The following is a 24,702-nucleotide window of genomic DNA, read 5'->3' as shown; positions in this document are numbered from 1 at the left end:
ACTGAGCAATCATGAAGTAAAACAGTGATGGGTGCATTCAGCTTTGGAAATACATTCTGCCATATTCTGGAAATATCTCAAAATATGCTTTACGGTGTTCTGTGGATATGGATGTTATTATTTTATATTGAATATTATTAAAACTGACGCGGATGAGTCCATTCTGTTGGTGAGTTTATAGTTCTTCTTAAATGCTCTGAGCTTTTATGAGTACATACGTACAGCTCAGAGGGTCAATAGCTGGGAGTTGGATTATTGCAACTAGGTGGGTTTAATACACGTCTTTTCCGCAAACAGCTGATAACATATGATAAATAATGGAAAGTTAATACACGCGTCATCGAACCAGCAGTGTTTTAATTGGTCAATACTAGATTTCTTAATTAACCAAACTCCGCCTACTGGGTGGACTTGTGCTTCGATGATTGGAAACGGGCGTTAACGATTAGCGTGTACTAATGAGATACTCCGCCCCGAGCCAATTATCGCTTAGTCTTAACAACTTTTGATCTCGTTGACGCAAGTCGGTATATTCCCCCGGGTCAAATGTGACGCATGACGTAATTTTCTCAAGAGTCAAAAAGGGGTCTTCTGTAATTTTCAAGCGTCAAAACCCGGGAGCTCGGGTCAAAGGAAAGCCCTGATAGTATGCTATTATTTTTTGTTTATTTATAATCAAATTATGTTTATATTTATTTCATCAAATTGCCATTGATATTTAATTACTCATGTATGTTAAAAAATGTTGGTGTACATTAAAGAATAAAATTGAATTATCTTGTAATTATTAAAATACACAAATATATATGTTTATTTAATTATTGGTTTTTATTGCATATCTGAATTAAAAAAAACTTTTAACAGCATATAATTGAATCAACTGTTAAGGCAAAAGATGCACCTTTAACGCACATGTGTGCTTTTTGTGAGTGCGTTTTTTGCTGCCATTCATGTGCGTAAATTGTGCGTTTTGTGTGGGTTATAACTGCGCTTAACGTGCGTTAAATGTGCGCTTTTTGTGAGTTAAATGTGCGCTTTTTTATTTAAAAAGCGCACATTTAACGCACATAAAAGCGCACATTTAACACACATGTGCGCTTTTATGTGGGTTATAACTGCGCTTTTCCTGAGTTAAATGTGCGCTTTTTAAATAAAAAAGCGCACATTTAACTCACAAAAAGCACATATTTAACGCACTTAAAAGCGCACATTTTTCACACATAAATGGCAGTCCAAAACGCACTTATAAAAAGCCCACGTTTAACGCACATTTAACGCACATAAAAGCGCACTTTAACACACATGTGCGCTTTTATGTGGGTTATAACTGCGTTTTTTGTGAGTTAAATGTGCGCTTTTTAAATAAAAAAAGCGCACATTTAACTCACAAAAAGCGCACATTCAACGCACTTAAAAGCGCACATTTTACACACATAAATATTAGTCAAAAACGCACTTATATAAAAAGCGCACGTTTAACGCACATTTAACGCACATAAAAGCGCACATTGAACACACTTATAAAAAGCACACGTTTAACGCACATAAAGAGCACATTTATCCACAAAAAGCGCACATTTTCTTGTTTGTTTGTTTTTGTTAAAAACTCACTCGGTAAGAAAAAGCGCACAAAAAACGCAGTGCCAATACCGCCACGTTTAACACACGCAAAACGTACGTAAAACGTACATTTCACACACTTTTTTGAGAAGGGTTGTGAGCATTTCTGTTTAATAGTTTCATTATTATAATATTTTGGGAAAGGTAAAGTTTGATTAAGAAACCAACAATTTCGGAAATAAAAAGTATACCATTCACTCGTTGTACTATATTTCGGATATGTTAAAAATTCGGACATTTAAAGATAGGGACATTTATGTGTTGGTTTGTTGTTGATAGTTTGTAAAATTATGGTATGATATTTCCAGCAACTAGAATGGATGGTGGCAATTATCTGGACCTTCTGTCAAGAAATATGCGTGAAAACATTCATTTATTTGAGCCTAGAAATCATCCACCACTTACAGAAAACGTTTTAACAACAGAAGCTGTCAAAGCTGATGTATATCATGTCCAAATGACCAAATATAACTGTTTAACAATATGAAGTGAGATGCTTTATTTTCTGATGTTTTCTCTTTCCCTTTTCAAATGATGTACATTGGTGTGATTCTATGTTTAAAATGAAATAGTTAATTTTGAAACATTTATGCAGCATACTGTTACATTGATGTTAACATTATTATATTATTTTGGTTACCTGTGTTGTTTATTTAGATGAAAAAAGTTATTTATATACAAATAAAGCTTATTAAGACTTATGAAGGTATGAGTTATGATGGTACTTATAGTTTTTTTTATGTACCGTATTTTACCATGTATAGCGCGCTCCCATGCATAACGCGCATGCGATTTTTTTAAAGCCAAAATGGAGGAAAAAAAGAATTCAAGACCAAAAACCTGAAAATTGGGCCGAAAATGGCCGCCATTTTTATATTGCGCAATCATTTAATCTGAGTTTTTCGGGCGCTTAATTTTTTGTTTTAAAGTAGGGAGCGTTTATACGATCAGGAGCATGGGTTGCATAGCACTATATTTTTGACAATTTTAAGATTATTCTCTCGAGAACACCGTATATGTCCTTATTGCCTGCGCGTGTTTTTTTCAAGACCCCTGCGCGTTAAATTCGAACCGCTATTACCTATTCCTTACATTTGAACAGTGTAACATTTTTATTACCTGCCGCTCACAACATCGTATGACATAGTCTTCTGCAGACCCGCAACATCGCAATGTCCAATTTTACGCAAATCGTCCGTGGATCCTTCCCCATTAAAAGATGCTCCCCATTAAATCCAGTTTGACCCGGTATTTCGCGCCGTCACTGCGTCTAGTTGATCAGTATTTATAGTGAGACAAACAATACACCCGAACGCTCAATTCCATTCAGTTGGTGTTATCGGCGTAAAGCCATTAGACAAATATCATTTGTTTGTCTCTATTGAAAGAAAATAAAACAAGTCTATATCTCTATTGTTGGTTTGTAACCTACGTAGTATACTCGCACGGTAGCATATAAATGCAGAGATCGGAAAATCATTGATGAATGTATTCGTCGTTTCAATGCTTAGGGTCGAGAAATTTCGGCAAATCGGAACTCAACTTACGTATAACACTTGCTCAATTAACCGTTTAACTCCACCTCCGTTCTCTGTAAAAGGTTAGAAGGCGGAGCTTTGCACGTGCTATTATTTAATTGGACGATTTCCATTGAGGAACAAACACACGATTGGTTCGGCATGTTGATTGCTAGACAAAGGAAGCCAATTTTGTCGTCGAGAAACTTGTCGCTTTATTGCTTCAGACAGGAAGCGGCTTTCCTTTGATGTTGTCAAACTGTCAATTCCCATAGAGTGCAAATTTCGGAATTGCTAACATTAAACTTTGGATTAAATTATCAAAACAAAGCAAAAGCGAAGTTGAGAAATATGATTGAAATAATTAGCGTCAGTTCAAATAAGACTTTTTGCGTTGTAAATCAACAAGTTTTTATGACAACAAAAACTTTAACAAACAATACCGCGACGACGCGGGAATCGATATACCTCGATTTTTTATTTTAATGAACAATCAATGAAGAAGTGTGAAAACACCAACAAAGACATTTTTTCATCTTTTAATTTTTGTCAAAACTGTTACTACCCCGTTCATTCCTACCCTTTCCCGCTTTTTGTTGTTTCGACAACGGCCCCTTCAGTCTATAACATTATAGGGTGTAGTTTTCTGCAATAAAAAAAATGGCGGCAATTGTGAAGATTTACGATTACGAAATGGATTTTTGCCATTAAGCAACCAGGAAAGCGTTGTGTCAATGTATTACGCGCACTGAATTTTTATTTTGAAATTTGAAGGTAAAAAACTGCGCGCTATGCATGGTAAAATACGGTATTACCATATTTTTTTAAGTGATAATACAGTCAATGACATTAATGTAATGTAGTAAGGTTTCTTTTGATAATCGTCCTAAATTATTGTTCATATTAATAAGGTTGGAATAACAGACAGTTTTCACACTGCGAAAAAGTGGCAATAACTTTTTTTGGGCCAGTGAAACCCCTGGGTCATGGTTCACAATGGTCCATTAGTGATCGCAAAAGATCCACTTCTCCCTAAAACTGCCTCATTTCTCCGTCTCCAGAGCTGAGGGAGAAGTGACTTCTCCCAAAAATTGAAGTTTAGCTAGATCCCTGAGTATCTAAGGTATGTTCATGGGGCTAAGCCCAGTAAAGCACTTCCAAAATAGAGAATGGACAATGATTTAGAGAAAAGGGAAGCCAAGAAACAGTACGAGGACACCATCAAAGAACGCTCTGTTTAAGAGCATTGGTGTAACGATCGACCGTCCTTATTCTAGTGACTGATTAGATGACATTGTATTCACTACCATTGAAACACATGTTCTGCTTTACTATGTGTAGCATTTAAGTGCTAAAATGTTGTGATTTGTTATATTTTTGGTTTAAAAAGTTCGGGCATGTAAACAATAAGTTTGGCATGTAACCATTCTTAAGTAACTAGCATGACTGGCATGTAACATTTCAAATCTAATTTCAAAGACTGGTAACATTTCTTATAATTGTTCCTATCGGCACAGCTTTTGACAGCTTTTTAGCTCGACTATTATATATAAAATATATACATAGTGGAGCTATCCTACTCACCCCGGCGTCGGCGTGACCTTCTGCGTTAGCATTAGCGTCTGCGTTAGCGTGCAAATGTTAAAGTTTTCGTACTACCCCAAATATTTTCTTTGTCCCTTGACATATTGCTTTCATATTTTGCATACTTGTTTACCAACATGACACCTACCTATAAACAAGAGCAGACAACTCTATCAAGCATTTTGTCATAATTATGACCCCTTTTCCACTTATAATATGCAGCAAATGTAATAGTTTTCGTACTACCCCATTTATTTTCATTGTCCCTTGGCATATTGCTTTCATATTTTGCATACTTGGTTACCAACATGACCCCAAGCTATAAACAAGAGCAGACAACTCTATCAAGCATTTTGTCATAATTATTGCCCCTTTTATACTTATAATATGCATATTATTGATAAATCTATGTTAAAGTTTGCATACTACCCCAAATATTTTCTATATCCTTTGACAGTTTGCTTTTATATGTTGCATACTTGTTTACCAACATGACCCCAACCTATAAACAAGAGCAGACCACTGTATCAAGCATTTTGACATAATTATGGCCCCTTTTACACTTAGATAATGGAACATTTTGCTTAAATTGCCATAACTTCTTTATTTATGATCATATTTTATTATTACTTCGACAAAACAACACTTACCTGAAAACCACAATGGATTCCACCCAAACAATACCCCACACCCCTACCCAGAATCCTTCCACCCCCCAACCCCCCCCCCCCATTTTTTTTTTAAATCATCTAATAAATTAACACACCCAACATTATTCCCCCCTCTCACCCCCCTACCCCCACTACCCTCCCCCCCCCCCCCCCCAAAAGAAAATAAATATTTTTTTCCTTTTTTTGTTTTTGAAAGATAGTCTAATAAAATATTGAATATGAAAAATTTCCCTATGGTGGCTTATGTTATACTGTCAAGCACTTGAATAGTCGAGCGGGCTGTCCTCTGACAGCTCTTGTTTGCTAATATAAGCATCTTGCATCTTACAAAGTTTATGCTTATGTTGTTGAATGCATCATTCCTGGCCATGGACTTGGGGTTTCTGTTGTAGGCTTTGTGGAGATGGTGTTTCTCATCAAATAACTGCTTAATGTCCTCTCATCATACCAGTCCTTGAGTTTCTTGCACCAAGGGTGGCTGTAGCTGTAGCATTAAACAGCTTTCTGAGTGATGCCCAATCCAACGCTCTTCCAGAGCATTCACAAAAGACAGCATGCAGCCGGCAGTATTTAACTTGGCAATGTTCAAGGGTAAAGGGCACTTCTTTCTTTGCCAACATTGTTTGGGCTGAATATGTATATGTTGGGCTTGGTAATGATGAGGCGGTAGTGTGTCGAGAATTTGGTAACCGACATTGATTTGGTCATTTGTACATCTTTTCTCAAGATACCATAGTCAATAAGATGCCAGTGTTTTAAGCGAGGGTGCATCCATGACGTTTGTTAATGGGAGTTGATTGAGGGGCAAGATTATAAGTGTTTGTGATCAGAAGTTTATGTTCATCTCATGTCTGGAGTAAAAGAAGACCATTGCTGTTGTAGTGGACCACTCCATGGTGTCCAAGGACTCCTTCCTAGTAAGTGCCAACTCTTGCATTGAAGTCAATTTAAAGTTTAGCTTGTCTCAACTTAAAATTATTTGATTATTTTTGTCACCTGTGATGTTTATCATACTGATATACAAATAATATTCAGACTTATTAAAGTTATTCCTTGTAATTTGGATAATTATAGAAAATTATAGTTATTAAAGTAATAACATAGTCAATGACATTATTTAGTTGAACATATTTTTTTATTGATTGTCATGAAAGATAAGTTCAGATTAAGGTCATATTAATTGAAGGATTTCATGTCGCCAAAAAGTTGCGACAACTTTTTTGGGGCCAGTGAAACCCCTGTATGCTTCAATTACTCAAAACCCTGGGGCGTAATTGTAACATGGTTTAGTGGCTGTCTACTCACTGTGTTTCAATAAATCATGACCGTGGGGTTATGTAACATGGTTTAGTGGCTGACTACTATGTTTCAATAAATCATGACCCTGGGCTTATTTAACATGTTTTAGTGGTTGTCTACTCAGGCCTTTTTCTGCCTATCTCACAGGTCTGATAGTCAGACCTATTCCCAATGCCAAATATGGATGTTTTTTCACAATTATCAAAATAAAATTCCCAATTTCTGACCAAAATAATGTAAGCTGAAAAATGCGTTTCCCGGTAGGTACCATGTTTCAAATAATCAGGCGCTGTGTTTTAATTTGCCAAAGAGTAGAACGTCATCGTATCGAGTGTTCCATAATGCAATTTTGCGATCTTGAAAAATAAGCTTTTAAATATTGAAGTTCTGGATTATTCAGAATTATAAGGTATGTGTACGCATTAATTATTGTAAATTGGATGAGAATCAATCTCGATGGTTTGAGGTAAATAAATATGGACTAGTTTCACTTTCAACGTTACTGTGGTTCGAAATAGTAAATTTTGGTAAAAAAATACGGAAATCTGACGCAGTCTAAAAATGTCGCATAATTTGAAGTACTATCAAAGTGAAATACGAAAAATTGACTCGAAAGTCACACACAAACTGAATGTTTTGTGGGGAAATACTACCGCCAGTCAGTCTACGGTTAACCCAGAATCTGACTCGCCCATTAGCAAGCAAGTGATGAACATTTGCCACTGCCAGATTCAGAGTCACTTCCCTTTGTAGCTTCTTAACATTTCAATACTGTACATTTATGATGTTCAGCTTTACTTTTGTGTTTCAAAAAATGGTTGCCTCCAGACATTTGGCAACTTGAATTTTGAATAAAAATATGTTGGATGAAGGTCCTTCGACTGTGAATATTCATAAAAAATCCTAAAAATCCTTAATGACATATTGATCTATAATGTATTTTATTTGAACTTCAAGCATAACAAAATATGTTTTTAGCCGGATTTTTTTCGAAAAAATCTCGGCTTATAGATTGATGTTGTCGGGCGGGCGGGGGGGCGGGCGGGCGGGCGGGGTGGCGGCGTGCTCGAAAATGTTAAAGTTCTTATTTCATGGTATAACTTTGGTATGCTTGGACCTAGAGTCTTCAAACTTGACATGAAGGTTGGCCAGGATTAACAGATGACCACTGGTCATTTCAAGGTCATTCATTTGAAGGTCAAGGTCACTGTGACCTTCAATATAAAAAATGTTAAAGTTGTTATAACTTTGGTATGCTTGGACCTAGAGTCTTGAAACTTGACATGAAGGTTGGCCATAACTAGTTAGTAACCACTGGTCATTTCAAGGTCATTCATTTGAAGGTCAAGGTCACTGTGACCTTGAATGTAAAAATGTTAAAGTTCTTATTTCATGGTATAACTTTGGTATGCTTGGACCTAGAGTCTTCAAACTTGACATGAAGGTTGGCCAGGATTAACAGATGACCACTGGTCATTTCAAGGTCATTCATTTGAAGGTGAAGGTCACTGTGACCTTCAATATAAAAATGTTAAAGTTGTTATAACTTTGGTATGCTTGGACCTAGAGTCTTGAAACTTGACATGAAGGTTGGCCAGAACTAGTAAGTAACCACTGGACATTTCAAGGTCATTCATTTGAAGGTCAAGGTCACTGTGACCTTGAATGTAAAAATGTTAAAGTTGTTATAACTTTGGTATGCTTGGACCTAGAGTCTTGAAACTTGACATGAAGGTTGGCCAGAACTAGTAAGTAACCACTGGACATTTCAAGGTCATTCATTTGAAGGTCAAGGTCACTGTGACCTTGAATGTAAAAATGTTAAAGTTCTTATTTCATGTTATAACTTTGGTATGCTTGTACCTAGAGTCTTCAAACTTGAAATAAAGATTGGCCAGTACTAGAAGATGACCACTGGTCATTTCAATGTCATTCATTTGAAGGTCAAGGTCACTGTGACCTTAAATGTTAAAATGTTAAAATTGTTATAACTTTGGTATGCTTGGACATAGAGTCTTCAAACTTGACATGAAGGTTTGCAAGCACACTTAGATGACCACTGGTCATTTCAAGGTCATTCATTCTAAGGTCAAGGTCACTGTGACCTTGAATGTAAAAATGTTAAAGTTCTTATAACTTTGGTAGGTAAAAATGTTAAAGTTCTTATTCCATGTTATAACTTTGGTATGCTTGTACCTTGAGTCTTCAAACTTGACATAAAGGTTGGCCAGTACTAGAAGATCACCACTGCTCATTTCAATGTCATTCATTTGAAGGTCAAGGTCACTGTGACCTTCAATGTTAAAATGTTAAAATTGTTATAACTTTGGTATGCTTGGACCTAGAATCTCAAACTTGACGTAAAGGTTTGCAAGCACACTTAGATGACCACTGGTCATTTCAAGGTCATTCATTTCAATGTCATTCATTTGAAGGTCAAGGTCACTGTGAACTTAAATGTTAAAATGTTAAAATTGTTGTAACTTTGGTATGCTTGGACCTAGAATCTCAAACTTGACGTAAAGGTTTGCAAGCACACTTAGATGACCACTGGTCATTTCAAGGTCATTCATTTGAAGGTCGAGGTCACTGTGACCTTGGATGTAAATATGTTAAAGTTGTTAATACTTTGGTATGCTTAGACCTAGAGTCTTCAAACTTGATATGAAGGTTGGCCAGAACTAGTAGATGACCACTGGTCATTTTAAGGTCAAGGTCACCGTGACCTTGAATGTAAAAATGTTAAAATTCTTATTTCATGGTATAACTTTCTTATGCTTGGACTTACAGTCTTCAAACTGGACATGAAGGTTGGCCAGCACTAGTAGATGTATTATTTCATCTAAGTTTATTTTCTTACATTTGATAATGAAATTGATGGAAACTTCAAACAATATGTTACTAATTTGCTAATAAAAAATTGAGATCAAACTTTCCTAATTGTCAATTCAAGTTCATATTTGTGACCTTAAATGTTATTGTTGTTCATGTATATGCATGCATTCAAAACATAACACAAGGTTTGCTCATGCCTTGAAAAGTACTTACATTTCATTTTGACCTTTGAACAATATTTCAGTAATTTAAGTATTGCATTGACAAAAACACGAAAGGTACTTTCCTGTCATTTAAATCAAAAATCCGGCTTCAATGCGGTCATCTCCGACCGCGGAACTCTTGTTTTTTTTTATCATACACATACTTACGTTAGCAGTGGACAATGACTGTTGCATGGTAAAAAAAAAACAGTTTAATACTTAATTAACATTTTTGGGCAATGCCTATCTATGAAAACCTTACATTTAATAAGAAAAAATCAGATAAATAATTTCCCAAAAAATTCTTTTGTCGATGAAAATTCTTCCTAATTTGGAAGATTTTGCGACTCGAAAAATCCCAATTTTGCTAAGTACTTTTTCCCAAAAAAGAAAGAAAAAGGCCCGGTCTACTGTGTTTCAATAAATCAAATCCCTGGGGCGTACATGTATGTAACATTGTTTTTTGGCTGTCTACTATGTATCAATAAATCATTACCCCGGGGCGTATGTATCATGCTTAAGCGACTTTACTATGTTTCAATCAATCATGACCCTGCAATTGCATTTGCAACACCGTGAAGATCGTCTATTTTACATGTTTTACCTAAAGTTGTATTGCAGATAACTTCATTTTCTCTGAAACCACATGGCGAAACAATTTAATTATTGGTTAAATTATTGGTTTGTGACAATTTATTTTGATAATTTTTATTTATTTTAAGTTATTTTAACTTGCAACATTGAGGGTTTTTATCAATACTTTTACAATCTCCTATTAATGTATTCTTATACATGTCTTTGGTCTGGTAGTCTTGATTTGTATATACTGATAAATACTACTACTCTAACAGGTTGTTCACTATAGTTTGTACTAAAATAATTATTACAGCAGTAAAAGTACATGAATTACATTTTTTTTGTGTATGTGTTTACAAATACAAAGAGGTGAAATCAACTTAAAGTGACTTTAATTTAGAAAAATATCTTTACTTATTTATAAGCAAGAAAATATTGGTAATATGAAATGTTACATGTATAATTGTAAGGATAACACTAAGAATAAAATTAACCAATTTAACATATCAGTGACACATAATAACATAAACCAGCCAAATTTCATCATTTATGGTAATTTATATTTATGGTAACACAAGAAAGCACACTTATAATTTGGGTTTAAATGTACTAATAAATTATGAATGATTTTGGTAAATTACAATTTTATTGTTGAAGTAATTACCAGTACTCTAGAGAAATGTCTGTATGCTGTTTTAAAAATATGTTTTTTCTGTGGTTAACATTCTTATTTTCATGGAGCACTTTAAAATGTGTTTAAACCTTTGTACTTTACCACCTCAAAACAGTGTATTTATCTGTTCTGAAATAATCAGCTCCTTGTTTGTCAATACTCAGTTATTATTCCCAGCAAAAGGTGGATGGATATAGAATTGGCATTGTGCCTCAGTCTGTCAGTCCGTCCGTCTGTCAATAACTTTTCAGGGCTAAATCTCAGGAACTTAATCAGATATCAACGTGAAAATTCATGTGAGTATATAAAGACGATTCCAAAATCAATAAATTGATCGCCGCCATTTTGTTGTCACGTGACCGTCCGCCATTAAGGAAGTGAAAACGTCTGCAAGTCTGCGACTATCGATAAGCACGGAATTCATTCAACAAACCAGAATTTGAGATAACATTAAAATCAAGCACAATGTCATCGAATTCAAGTTTGTTTCGTAAGTAGAACTATCTATACAGTTTAGAACACAGTTTGTGAATTTACCTGTTAAAACTGTCATCGACCGTATTTGTATCACTGGATTGTAAGCCTCACAATAAATTGTAAACATCCGGAAAGGTGAACTGCAAATGGTGGAGGTAAACATAGACCTATTATTGAATCGATTTGTGTTGAACATATGAATTTAAGCACACATTATTTGTTGACTGTTGCTATATATTTATTATACCACATAAACATTCCAACTGCCTAAAAATAAAATATACACTATCAACATAATAAATAAAATAATGCTTTGTTGGATGGTGTTTACTTTTAATAACAAAAGTACTTAACACTCACCATAATTGAGTTATAAGAATTATTATTAATCCGGGGATTGATATGATTGGATGGGCTTTTTCTGGCATTGTATATGAACAAGACCTATCAGATAATATTCATTAACTTGATTTCCAAATAAATACAAAAAAAAGATAAACAAAAAAGATAAACAAACATTAATAAACATTAATATATATTGTAAAGCTGCTTTTGTTTTGGTCCAAATCTCAAAACACACAAAACAAATTATTATATTTTCATTTGCTGGTCTTCCACCTGATGATATGGAATGGGAGAAGAACAACAGTCGAGTATGGCCAAAACTGACATGAGGACCTTGTGGACTACTTAATCCATGCCAAGGCCTACGATGGAAAGGAAATGAAGTCTTTCAGAGCGCTTTATGGATACAACTATGTGCAGAATGGATGGATGGGCGATATCTGGTCCATAGAATGCAACGACATTACATACATTAAAGCTACCGTATCTCCTAGTCAGCCAGGTGTGGGACGGAAGGACTATAACGCATGGATAGCCGTTTCCAAATATCTGTCTGTGGAGACCGGTCACTGCAGCTGTCCTGCCGGGAATGCTCGGTCATGTAGCCACATATCTGCCATTATTTATGCTATTACCCTAGCGTGGTCTTATGGTGTAGGTGGCGAAACCTGTACTGACAAGCAGCGTACATGGGGGAAAGGAGCAGCTCAAGTCCTTTGTCATGACCGGTTGGCAGACATGACATTTGACAGACTGAGCCAGTTCGAGTTGCTGATGTCTACGGATTGTATTGGACCAAAGACCAGTGACCTTCCTCGAACGAAACAATTTATTGATCACACTAACATGAAGGAATTTGTTGCTAGCTCTAGCGTTCAAGGTCTCTGGGAGTGCAGTGGAACATTACTCTACAGTGTTCTTCATGCCCCAGAAATTTCTAATGAAGCTGAAGAGGATACCCCGCATGGCGAACACACCATCAACTGTGTGTGCCCAGTGTCACTACCTCTGTCATGTCCTAAGTGCCAGACTTTTTATGAAGCATATGTTCAGCTGACTGACTCATCCAAGTTAGAGAAGGCGACAAAACAGCAGAACAACAGTACCTGGATAGACAGCCGCAAGTTAAGGATCACCAGTAGTCGAGTGAGTGATCTGCCCAAAACAAATAGAGCAAACCCTGATAAATTCATCAACAACCACATCTACTCTAGGTTTAAGGGGTGCGCCGCTACTCGCCATGGGCAAAGGTATGAACCTGTTGCACGAGCATGGTATGAGCGATTGAGTGGAAAGACTGTGTCTCCGTCAGGGATTGTTGATTGCGAGGAAGAACCATACCTAGCTGCAAGCCCTGATGGGATTTTAGATCCTCACACTATTGTTGAAATCAAGTGTCCTGTTCGGCCCTTAAATGACAGTGCAGTGTGCCATGTACTGTACAAAAGCTGATCTGTGCAAGTTTGTTGTATGGACTGCTGACAAACAATGTGTGATTGATGTAGCGTACGACCAAGCCTACATGGATCAAGTTCTTCCTCGGATTAGAGAATTTTACTTCCGTCATCTGCTCGTTCGATTGGCAGATGAATTCTCATCTAAACGTTTGAAACTGTCATCAGAGTATAGGTCTGTGTGTGGACAAAAAAACAGATAAGACTTTTGTTAAATAACACCAATAGCAGTACATGTATTGTGAAAATTGCTGGTTTTTGGAATAAATGTTTTACAGTATTAAAGCAGTGAAAAATGAACAAATTTTCATTATGTAGATTATACTGAATTGCAAAGTGTAAATGAGCAGTTTTGTTTATTTGCTTATGATTTTGATTCTGAACTTCATTTGTTTTATTGTTATTGTATTAATTTGCATTAAATTTTGTAAGTCTTTTAAAAATTGTTTTGTGTGTAATATTTTTTATCTTTAATGTCTCAGAGATTGACCGAATCATTAGGGGGCCATTTCATCAAAGGATGCACGACAATCTTAATATACGACTGAAATTTAAAAACTAAAAAAGTACAAGCTGTTCATAAATAGCTCCGCAAGATATAAGCCATGGGTAAGACAATAATAATACGATGTTTGATGAAACGGCCCCCAGGACTTAAGGACTTAATTCACAAGGCTCACAAAGAAAAAAATGAAAGCAAACAATAAATTCAAGTTCATTGTTCATATTTTATGTGGACCACACAGATTCAACAAAAGAAACAACCATATATAATATAAAAAGTGCATCACTTCAGTGCATACAAGAGCAATAACATTAAGATTAAGCGGCAAGCCATTTATGCCTAACGTCTAGACAAAAGGCCTTGGCAAACAGCATAGACCTAGCAACCCCATCAAAAAATTCAACTCACAGAAATCTTAAATGTTTTGATATAATATTAAAGATCTCATTTAATACTGCTCAGATCAGTTTGAATTATTAATTTATCTCTACTACATCCAAAGTTATGGTAATTTGAATCTTCGGAAAAAATGCCATTTTGGGGAAAATTATGCCTATTAAAAGCGTTCACATTTTGTGTCGATTCGCGGACCCGCTTTCTATAAAATTTGGCTTCTTTTTTCTGTATAATTTTTTCTATACATGGTATCATATTGAAATTTGGCATACTGATGGCATTTTTCCTGTAGATTTCAATAAAAGCATTGATTTGTTGATCAGAAATTGATAAAGTACCCTAATTTTAATTTAAAAAGTGCCAATTTTATATATTTTTTTGTCGAGGAGCATAACACCACAATATATTCGTTGAAAGTATAAAAATCTTTAATAACTTAACTTAGTCTTACCACATTCAACAAACTAACTGCAATAATGTCAAGTGTGTACAAAAGGGAAAATTCAATAAAACATTTCAATACTATACACAATTTCTCAAAGTAGGTCCTTTTTGTACAGTTCGTATGAGGCTTGATATTTCTCATGTTTCGAAAACAGCCGGCCATTGTCTTCCAATTTCACTCTTCAAACAATCAGGAACCATCCAGTCTAGAATTAACTCAAATTTTACACTTTGGATATCTGCTCACACTGACTAAGCAAACACTCCTTTTTGTCTACATGCTGTCATGAAATTCACTTTCATTTCATTGCCTTCTTTTTTTACAACACACCCAGGGTACCAGTTGTTACCATTTTACAGTTATGTAGTCTTCTTCTGATACAGCACTCATTCTAAATAGAGGGTGGCATTAAAGGTTAAGGGGTGAAAAAACTGTACAAAGGTGCTCAGTTGGGTGTTAATTCAAAATTATTTACATTGTGTCTCGAGATGGATAAGTGGTACAATGACAGCCACTGGAGTAAGGATTTTGAAAACTTGTACTGTGGCTGCCTCATGTACCGGGTATATGGTATTTTGGGGAGGGAGGGAATTCAATTGTTTGACTGTTCTTGGGTATAAAAGGAATTTATTTGTCTAGAAACAAGAAGAACATCAGGAGGAATGATGGCAACTACATGGTGGATAATTGTTTACAGCATTATGAGGCGGAATTTTGTTCTGCATGTTTCAAGTCATTCTCTATAATATTTATAGTCTGAAAGTCGTCAAGAAAACAACTTTCCATATCTTCTGATTTGCATCATTTTTATCGGTTGAATATTTCAATGACAATTTCATTTGTCAATGTACTGGAATTTTTCAAATTGCTTGGTTATGTCTTATGATGGAGTTGCAGCAGAGTCCCACATCCTTGCAGAAGGCACCTGGATACTCTTACACCTTTATCACAGCCAGACACTCTAAAAAAAATAACAAAACATACCAAAATATCTATTTTTACAAATAAAATACATATAAAACATCATTTTTGTCATTATCCTTCATTATTTGACATCTTTGCAAAATCTCGAAAAATGGTACGAACAAGATTTAAAAAAATTAAGTTCGTACCCAATTCAAGCAATCCATTATTTTACGTAAATACTTAGAGAAAAAACGCAGTTATTGATCTATTTCGATTCAATTTGTTATTATCAACCATTTCAATGCGTTTATTTGAGGGAAGCATCTCACGGGACTGTTATATTCAGTGACATAACTTAATTATTACGCGTGTTTTTCGTGTCAAAAAAGCGAACATTGCCATCAATGCGAAAAGCTGGTTTTAATATTTATAAAATATTATTTAAACATAATTCAAACCAAATAATATCGAAAATGATCATAACAAACCTTTTCTTTTGTTTTCTGTAGAGTTTAAGCGAGTATGGTTTAATTAATTCAGATCGTCACAAACGATAACGCTTAGCGAAGCAAAACAAAAATGGCGCCTCCCTCTGCAGAGGTCAACCGAGGTCGAATTGTATAAATGCGCGTCTTTGTTTAAAGATGCGGGTACCTAATTCTCATTTGCGGAAAATAAATTTGGTATCAAAATTTAAGTTAGACTTTCTAGTTTTTATAACTATGTCAAAAATTGTGTTCGGTCCATCGGAAGTAATTTAATTCATCGTCAAAGTCGGGTACTATTTTCTCGGCGTAGGGTGGTCCTATGTAAATTTTGAATGCATTGTAGTAAAGTTCATTCAGTCGTGAACAAGATGATGTCAATCTCATAAATATTCATGATGTGTAGAATATCCGCATTTGAATTGTAAACACACACATGTTTATGCAAGTAGTCCGAAAGTCGGCATTACGCGATAGCGATATTTCTGCCCTGACTTTGTTCAATTAACAACATATTTACTTATCATCCTGAAATAATAATAAAATGAATTTTATATGAATAGAAAGATAAAACATTTTTCTTTTAATAACTTTTTATTAGTTTGATTTATATAATAAAATAATGGTTATATTGATCATTTAGTAAGAGTGGTATTGGTTTTTTCCGCTTTTCTCCCATTGAACTGATAAGGAATCGGCTTTTATCGGGGTTGCTAATAGACCCAGATAAGACGCCACGTGATGTGGCGTCTCATCTGGGTCTACGCTGTTTGCTTTCAAGGAATTTCTGTAAGAAATATTCTAAATATAAAAATAAATATACTAGACATCCCTAATTGTGGAAATAAATTGATCTAATTTAGAAGGATGGGAGAGTCCACTGGGTATAAATGGGTTAAATTCAAGTAAATGTGCTGCATTCAACATCAAATATGTGAATTACAGTTTATGGCATCTAATGACTTATGTGGCAACTGTTCAGTCAATGATCACATCTTTAATCAAAGGACCTTTCATGTTGCAAAGAGTCGCAACAACACGTACAGTTTTATTAGCATTTCTAAGGGATTTGATGTTAAATTTTGTTGACAAAAGTCTGTAGGATTTCATCCTCATAATGGCTCTTTCCACATGGATTCTTTGGGCAGCTATCCGTCTCGAGTCGACTGTTTCTTTCTCTGACAGTTGTGTTCTACCCTTCATAAATGCAGGAATGTTCAATTTTACACGCCGACTACACATGTCCTCACCAATTGTGAATCCACGGTCTGCCATAACCTCGTCACCGGGAAGTAAATAGTCCAGAAATCCACACTTCTTTGTTATATAATTGTCACTTGCTCTGCCCCCATACAATGGGGAAACATACATAATGAAACCATTTGGCGCAATTGCAATTAAAAACTTGGCCGTGTTGTGGCTTTTGTACGTACTCCATGTCTGTGCTCTTGCTTTCAATGAAAATGGCCGCTGTATATAAATTTCAGAGCAATCAATAATGCATGTTGTCTTGGGAAAAGATGTAATAAATGACTTTGGTAACGTTCTTTGTATTGTTTCACGAGGTAGCCAAACAATGCACTTTGATAGGTGTTCCGACATAATTTCAACCCATGAATGGTACACTTTGCTGATCAACTGATGTGACACTCTGAAGCGTCTACCAATGTCTTCAAATGTCAGTGCCAATCTCAGTCGCAGCAAGACTGACAATATCTGGTTGGCCACACTCATTTTATAGGGCAGCTCCTGGCCAAACTTACTTAATGTTGCCACCAGTGTCAGGAAAGTTGCCAAACTCAATCCAGTGTAAAACTGGGAATCAGAATCCGTTTCAATGTATTCCGCACCAAATTCTGGAGAGTTATGTTGTGTTGAGGCGTTCCGAGTTTTTCCGCTGTACCAATAGCTGTGGTCAAGTGACACAATATCAATTGTCTGTGTGCTGCAATCAACCAACTTAGGTTTGCTGACATTTTTACACATTTCCGGGTATTTCTGACAGCACACAGATACACACTGTTCATTGTCAATGCATTGTTCAAAATCTAATATTTTAGTGGCCACCATTTTACAGGGTAAAGTATCTTCATCGGTCACGGCTGGCTTAAGAGGCGTTTCTGACTGAATGTCCAGTTCCGGCTGTTGTTCCTTGGGGTAGACATTTTCCCTCTCTTCCAATTGTTGTCGTATCAAGGGTCTTCGACCAGGGGTCTTGGGGGTAATTTGCTGATATCCCAGCTCAAGAACAGGAACCGGGTTCTGCTTAGTGGGGCGGCCATCGATAAAATGCTTGGAACAGACCTGAAACAATATGAAAGAATATTAATTTCTATTTTTATTGTTCATCTTAACATTTTGTAAATATGGAAAAAAATGATTTAAATGTCCACATGGAAAACATATACCCATATTGTATTTTAGCTATTATTACTTTAGGCTACAACTTATATATGTATATGTTCATGCAGGCACATGTATATCACCTGAATGTGAAAAAGATTATAATTTATGGCTAATTTTAATCTTGAATTAAAATGTTTAATTAATGACGCAAGTTAATTCTGTTTACAAGTTCTCACTATACCTTTCTAAAAATAATGTTGAGCGATGTTCACTTTCAACTTTTTTATGATTGGTCGAATTGCTAACTCGAGCGCACAGGTTTTCGAAAAATAGTTCATACTTGTTTTTGTAAACGTGGAACACACAGCGTTAAAAAATTTGAATTTTGATAAAAAAATTTGATGATCGGAAGTTGTGATAAATTGGAGGAACATTTCGAGTCAGGAATCTTTTGTCAAGTAGAGATTGCTGACATCCTCATTTACTTAATTGTACATTATAAAATGGACTCACCAATCGTTAGAATCATGTAAATATTAAATAGATTCATGAAGTACGAACTGTGACTTTATTCATTGTGTAAATAGTCATTGATGTTTTTTAAAAGTGTGTCTTTTTAATGTATAAACAATTGCAAAAAGTACATGGTGCGAATTCGACATCAAACCGCGAACATTGCATGGTGCGGATACGACGTATGGAAATAGACACAAAACCAAAGACAATAAAAGTTCGTTTTGAGGATAAACATGAGTAATCGTTACAAGAGGGACACAAAAAAGATCAACTACAAGAAATTGAACGATTCAGGGATGGCAGACGTGGGCGAACATAATTTAAAAATAGAAAAGTCGACCGAAGTAACCCAGTTAGAGGCTACAGCAGAAGTACATGTAAACAAAAATGGCGTCCTACAATTGCTCGAGGACGATGAAATCGATGAAGACGAGCTTTCGCACATGAAGGAAGAAATTGAAAATCTAAAGAGACAAGAAGAACAACTGCGCAAAAAACAGGACTTTCATGAAACAAAAAAGCAGCTGGAAAAACAGAAGGCGAAGATCGAATCCCTGAAGGGTAAAGTAAAAGTACTTTCTAACGGTAACACATACAGTAAAACTAAAAGTAAAAGTAGTAAAAGAGTGATCATGAACATAAGCTGACAATTGATGACTTGAGAAAAGATAAATTACTTACAAATAAAGTTAAGAAGCAAATATCAAAGCTGGGTTTAATAGATGAATCATTATCTGAATCGGATGTTGACAGTGAATCCATTTATAACTTTTCAGAACAAGAGTCTGTGCATTCTGAATCTGATGGCGATTCTAGCTCTAATTCAGAAATATCCCAAATTAGTTCAAAACGGTCAGTCAAGGCAATTAAAAGTAAAAAGTCAGGCATTGCAATTACAGCTAATGATAAGGTTAAACATTCTCAAAGATATCCACACACTTACCTAAGATATGAATTTGTAAGCAAAAACATGACATTTGAAAGTTTGGATTTAAATTTATTTATAGCAGGAGAATTAGAAATAATTTCTGACTCTAAAACCAAATCAACAGAACGAAACGGTAGATTAGAATTGCTGAAACGCATAATGTATCTTAGTATGACATATGAATTCGAAGGGCTGAAATGCTATTATGCGGCTGTGCTTAGAGAAATTGAACTCGGGAAGAAAAAATGGAATGATGAATTCCAGTACTTAGAAATTGCTATCTTAAACAAATTTCAAATGAAACAGTCAAGCAATATCAAAAAATCAATTTCGCCAACATTTAAAAGCAAGAAACCAGATTCTGCCAATGTCGGTAAAGAAGAGTCAAATGTGTGGTTTTGTTCGCTTTACCAGAGAAACAAATGTCAGCACAAAAACGATCACACAGCTGTGGTGAAAGGGAAAATGCGGTACGCCCTACATATTTGTGCCACATGTTGGCAAAAAGAGGACAAAAAGATTCAGCATCCTGAATGTTCACAGGAGTGTCCAAGTCGACTGATGTGACTAAACAATATTTCAAACAAATTTGAAAAAGACGATGTAATAATAGACAAATTTCTACCAACATATTGTTTTAAATCAGAATTAGATAATTTAAACTCCAATTTAAATAAACATCTGTGTTCACATTCAAAATCATGCAAAATATGTTCATGTACAAATAATTCTTATCATGATATGCAGGAGATGATAAGAATTCATGAAAAAGTTAAAGCTTCGGCACAATATAATTTTATTGGTTGTAAAATTCCAGTAAATAATAGATAATTGTTTTAAATTATTTAGATGATTTTGCAGGTGCTGAAAAAGTACAGTATGCTGAGTTTGCTTATTTATGTTTAGAAAATATTTTACAAAAATGTGGTTTGGAAGAATCTACAGATAAATCGGTAAAACCAACTACAAGAATGATTTTCTTAGGTGTTATGTTTGATACTATAAAAATGACTATGGAAATATCACCAGATAGGTTGATTGAAATATTGTTATTAGTGGAGAATTGGTTAAGTAAGGAAGTCGCTTCGTTGAAAGAGATTCAGCAATTACTAGGCAAGCTGAACTTTGTTGGAGCATGTGTTAAAGCCAGCCGTATATTTATCAACAGACTATTGAACTGGCTTAGGGAAGTATATGCATTGAACTGTGAACATGATAGTCATGCAATACCAGATGAAGTGAAGTTGGATTTAAAGTGGTGGAAAACTTTTTTGCCATTATACAATGGTATTTCAGTGATTTCGGTAGAAGAATGGTCTTCTCCAGATGAAACCTTCTCGTGTGATTCTTGTTTAAGTGGTTGTGGGGGGTTCTTTCAAGGACATTATTTTCATGCAACTTTCCCCACATTCATACAAGAATTAGACTTACATATAAGTGCACTAGAATTGTTGACCATTGTAGTGTGTGTACATCTATGGCATATGACATTTAAAAGTAAAAAAATTGTAGTGCAATGTGATAACATGGCTGTGTGTATTGCTTTAAATTCAGGAAAAGCAAAGTGTAAATTTATGCAAAAATGTTTGAGAGAGATAATATTTTTTGCAGCTTTAAATGAATTTGAAATTAAGGCAGTACACATATCTGGTGTTGATAACAGGATAGCGGATCATTTGTCTAGGTGGCATTTAAATGAAAGTCATAGAAAGACATTTGAAGACATTACAAAAGAAGTTACTTTGTATAATAGTGTTGTACAAGAAAAGGATTTTACATTTATTAATCCATGGTAGTGTATCATGTTGTTTCAGACAGACAGATGGGTCAACTTGGTGAGGAATTGAGAGCTTCAAATAGACGAGCTTATGCTGAGGGATCCAGGAAAAATTTGAAGATCCAGTGGGAATCATTTCTGTTGTTTTGCTTACATTTTGGGTTAGTTTTTCTTCCTGCTTCAACCCTTACTTTACAATTATATGTACAGTTTCTTAGTAGATCATTTAAATCAGTTGATTCAATTCGTAATTATGTAAGTGGAGTTCGAACCATGCATCAAATCCTTGGGTTTTCTTTAGATAAAGTAAATAATTTCATCACTGAATCTAACCTTTAAAGGCGTTTCTAGAAAGCTATGTCATCAGTTAAACAAGCTTTACCCATATCTCCAGAACTTTTGCTAAAAATGTATGCGGTACTAGATAATTCTGACTAAACTCGTCAGTTTTCTGGTGTTTATTTCTTTTCGCATTTTTTTATTAGCTAGAAAATCTAATTTAGTCCCAACAACATTACAAGACCTAAAAGATCCTAAATTCTTATTGAGGGGTGATGTGTTATTGAGAAACCATAACGTTATTGGTTAAAATGAAATGGACTAAAACTATACAATTTGGGCAACGTGTATTAAGCAGTCCATTAGTAGTTTGTTAAAAATTCAACATTATGTCCCGTGGCAGCATTTAATGATATGATAAGTAAAATTCCTGCTGGACCTGGATCTCCTCTATTTGTATTGAAGTCAGGAAAACCAGTCACATATAACATTATTTAAAAAAGCTTCGTGAAAATTTTATCAAATGTGAAGTAGATCCAAATTCTTATTCTACTCACTCTTTTAGAAGGGGCATGGCTTCCTTTGCATTCAGATTAAACGTATCCGCTGATAAAATTCAGCTTTTAGGTGACTGGTCTTCAGACGCTTATAAGAAATATCTGCATATGTCTTTAGAAGATAAAGTTGAAATTGCTGAATTCATATCTGGACATATATAATAACATGTTTTGAATAGTGTATATATGTAAATAATTTTAATTTTTTCCACAGAAATCAGAATAGACTGATTTATTGTGCAGTCATGTAAAGGCAGTAGGTAAGAAACTGCATGTTGTCGTAAGATGTTTATATATGATCAGTTCTATAGGTTGTCTGTCATTGCTGCTTTAGTTTGCACGCTTTATATTATTTCAGTAATTGAATGGACACGCTTATTATGTGCTATTGTTTGATTGTGTTGCTTTTATTGTATTGTTTGTTTTGTGTGTGTTTGGCATTATGTTGGCTTTTGCATGAATATTCTATGAATTATTACATGTGACTTATATTGTCTTAAATGAAATTGTATGTATGATCAAATTATCTATTTGATTTACATTACTTCTTGTTGGAATTGGAAATTCGATAATGATAATATTTGAATTAATTTCGCTGTGTTACAAGGACAATAAAAATTTAACTATTATTGAATTTGTCATTCATTGTAGTTATAACTTTATATAAATTCTCACTGAGAAAAACTTAAGGAAAGAAATTGGCTAATTTTAATCTTGAATTAAAATGTTTAATTTATGACGCAAGTTAATTCTGTTTACAAGTTCTCACTATACCTTTCTAAAAATAATGTTGAGCGATGTTCACTTTCAACTTTTTATGATTGGTCGAATTGCTAACTCGAGCGCACAGGTTTTCGAAAAATAGTTCATACTTGTTTTTGTAAACGTGGAACACACAGCGTTAAAAATTTGAATTTCCCAGTCCCACCCTCCCAAATTAAGTAGTTTAATGAAAATCATTTTATATACATGTAATAGGTCATTGTGAGAGAAGATAATTGATAATTTGTTAATGCTTATTAACTTGCATTGTGTCTATGTTTGTATAGTGCTTTGCAATTATAAAATTATTTGTTTATTTACATATTTAATATTTGTTTTCAGCTTGAATTGTTATTAACATATTGTATAATGCTTGTATTATGCTTTGAATGCTTTTGCATGAATATTCTATGAATTATTACATGTGACTTATAATTGTCTTAAATGAAATTGTATGTATGATCAAATTATCTATTTGATTTACATTACTTCTTGTTCGAATTGGAAATTCGATAATGATAATATTTGAATTAATTTCGCTGTGTTACAAGGACAATAAAAATTTAACTATTATTGAATTTGTCATTCATTGTAGTTATAACTTTATATAAATTCTCACTGAGAAAAACTTAAGGAAAGAAATTATAAGAGATTTAGTCTATAACATGTGCAAATAATTAAGAGTTACTTTTTGTATAGGACTAGATTTGCTCTTAGTATTGCCAGCACAAAAGTAGCTTTATATTTGTAGAGCATCAACATGTCGGACTTATTGTTATAAGTTAATAAAGAGTCATTATGAGATTAATTAACAGCTTCTAGAATAATATTCAATATTGAATAAATGACAGGTGATTAAAGCCATTATTTATTATTATAAATATTCCTGTCACTTACCACTGATTTGGCATGCGGATTGAAATCTTTCCTGTTGATTGATTTCAACCACTGAAGACGATTTTCCCCTTCGGCCGGAATGCAATGGAATTTGAATGGAACTAGACACGGACAATCCTTGGCAATTAAACCTTTGTGCACTTCACACGTTCCATTTTCCCAGTCATACAAATTCTTTTGATTGTTAGTACAGTTAACAACAACACATTGCCTTCCACCACCACGTTTATACGGCATTTTTTCGAGATTCCCGTTATCGTTTACGATTTTCCTTTGTTTCACTTCCTTAATGGCGGCTGTAGATTTGAAGAGTATTTATCAGGGGAGATAATTTGTGCGGTCAATAAAAATAGAATCGTCTATATCAGTGAGGAGAAGTAACATACACAAGAACCATAACCCTACACTTTCTCAAATAAGAGTTATTGCCCTTTTTATGATGTATTTGTTAAGGGCTGTATCTAACATACCATACAAGATTCCAACATGAAACTTCATGGGTGTATAGATATCAATGAGGAGAAATGCCTTGTACAAGAACCACAACCCTCCTTTTGTAAACAAGAGTTATTGCCCTTGTTTATTTTTGTATGAAGTAACTTTGCAGGACTATATCTCAGATATGGTACAATATTTTAACATGAAACTT

General features: G+C 34.7%; 1 protein-coding gene and 1 long non-coding RNA gene across 2 annotated transcripts; one reads left to right on the top strand and one right to left on the bottom strand.

Moving 5' to 3' along the window:
- The first annotated feature begins 7,833 nt into the window (after positions 1–7,833).
- Positions 7,834–8,690, top strand: LOC127864205 (uncharacterized). The gene is made up of 2 exons (XR_008041572.1): positions 7,834–7,980; positions 8,136–8,690. It is a non-coding gene; the product is annotated as an uncharacterized LOC127864205 (long non-coding RNA).
- An 8,052-nt stretch (positions 8,691–16,742) lies between these two features.
- On the bottom strand, positions 16,743–24,337 carry LOC127864182 (uncharacterized). The gene is made up of 2 exons (XM_052403880.1): positions 24,054–24,337; positions 16,743–18,295 (listed from the first exon to the last, which is right to left on the bottom strand). Exons 1-2 carry the CDS (start codon positions 24,288–24,290, stop codon positions 16,970–16,972), a joined length of 1,563 nt encoding a protein of 520 aa, XP_052259840.1. The 5' UTR covers positions 24,291–24,337; the 3' UTR covers positions 16,743–16,969.
- Positions 24,338–24,702: the final 365 nt, after the last annotated feature.

This window comes from Dreissena polymorpha, chromosome 1 (assembly GCF_020536995.1).
Source record: "Dreissena polymorpha isolate Duluth1 chromosome 1, UMN_Dpol_1.0, whole genome shotgun sequence".
In the NCBI taxonomy this organism is placed as follows: Eukaryota; Metazoa; Mollusca; class Bivalvia; order Myida; family Dreissenidae; genus Dreissena; species Dreissena polymorpha.
This window is presented reverse-complemented; position numbering and strand designations above follow the sequence as displayed.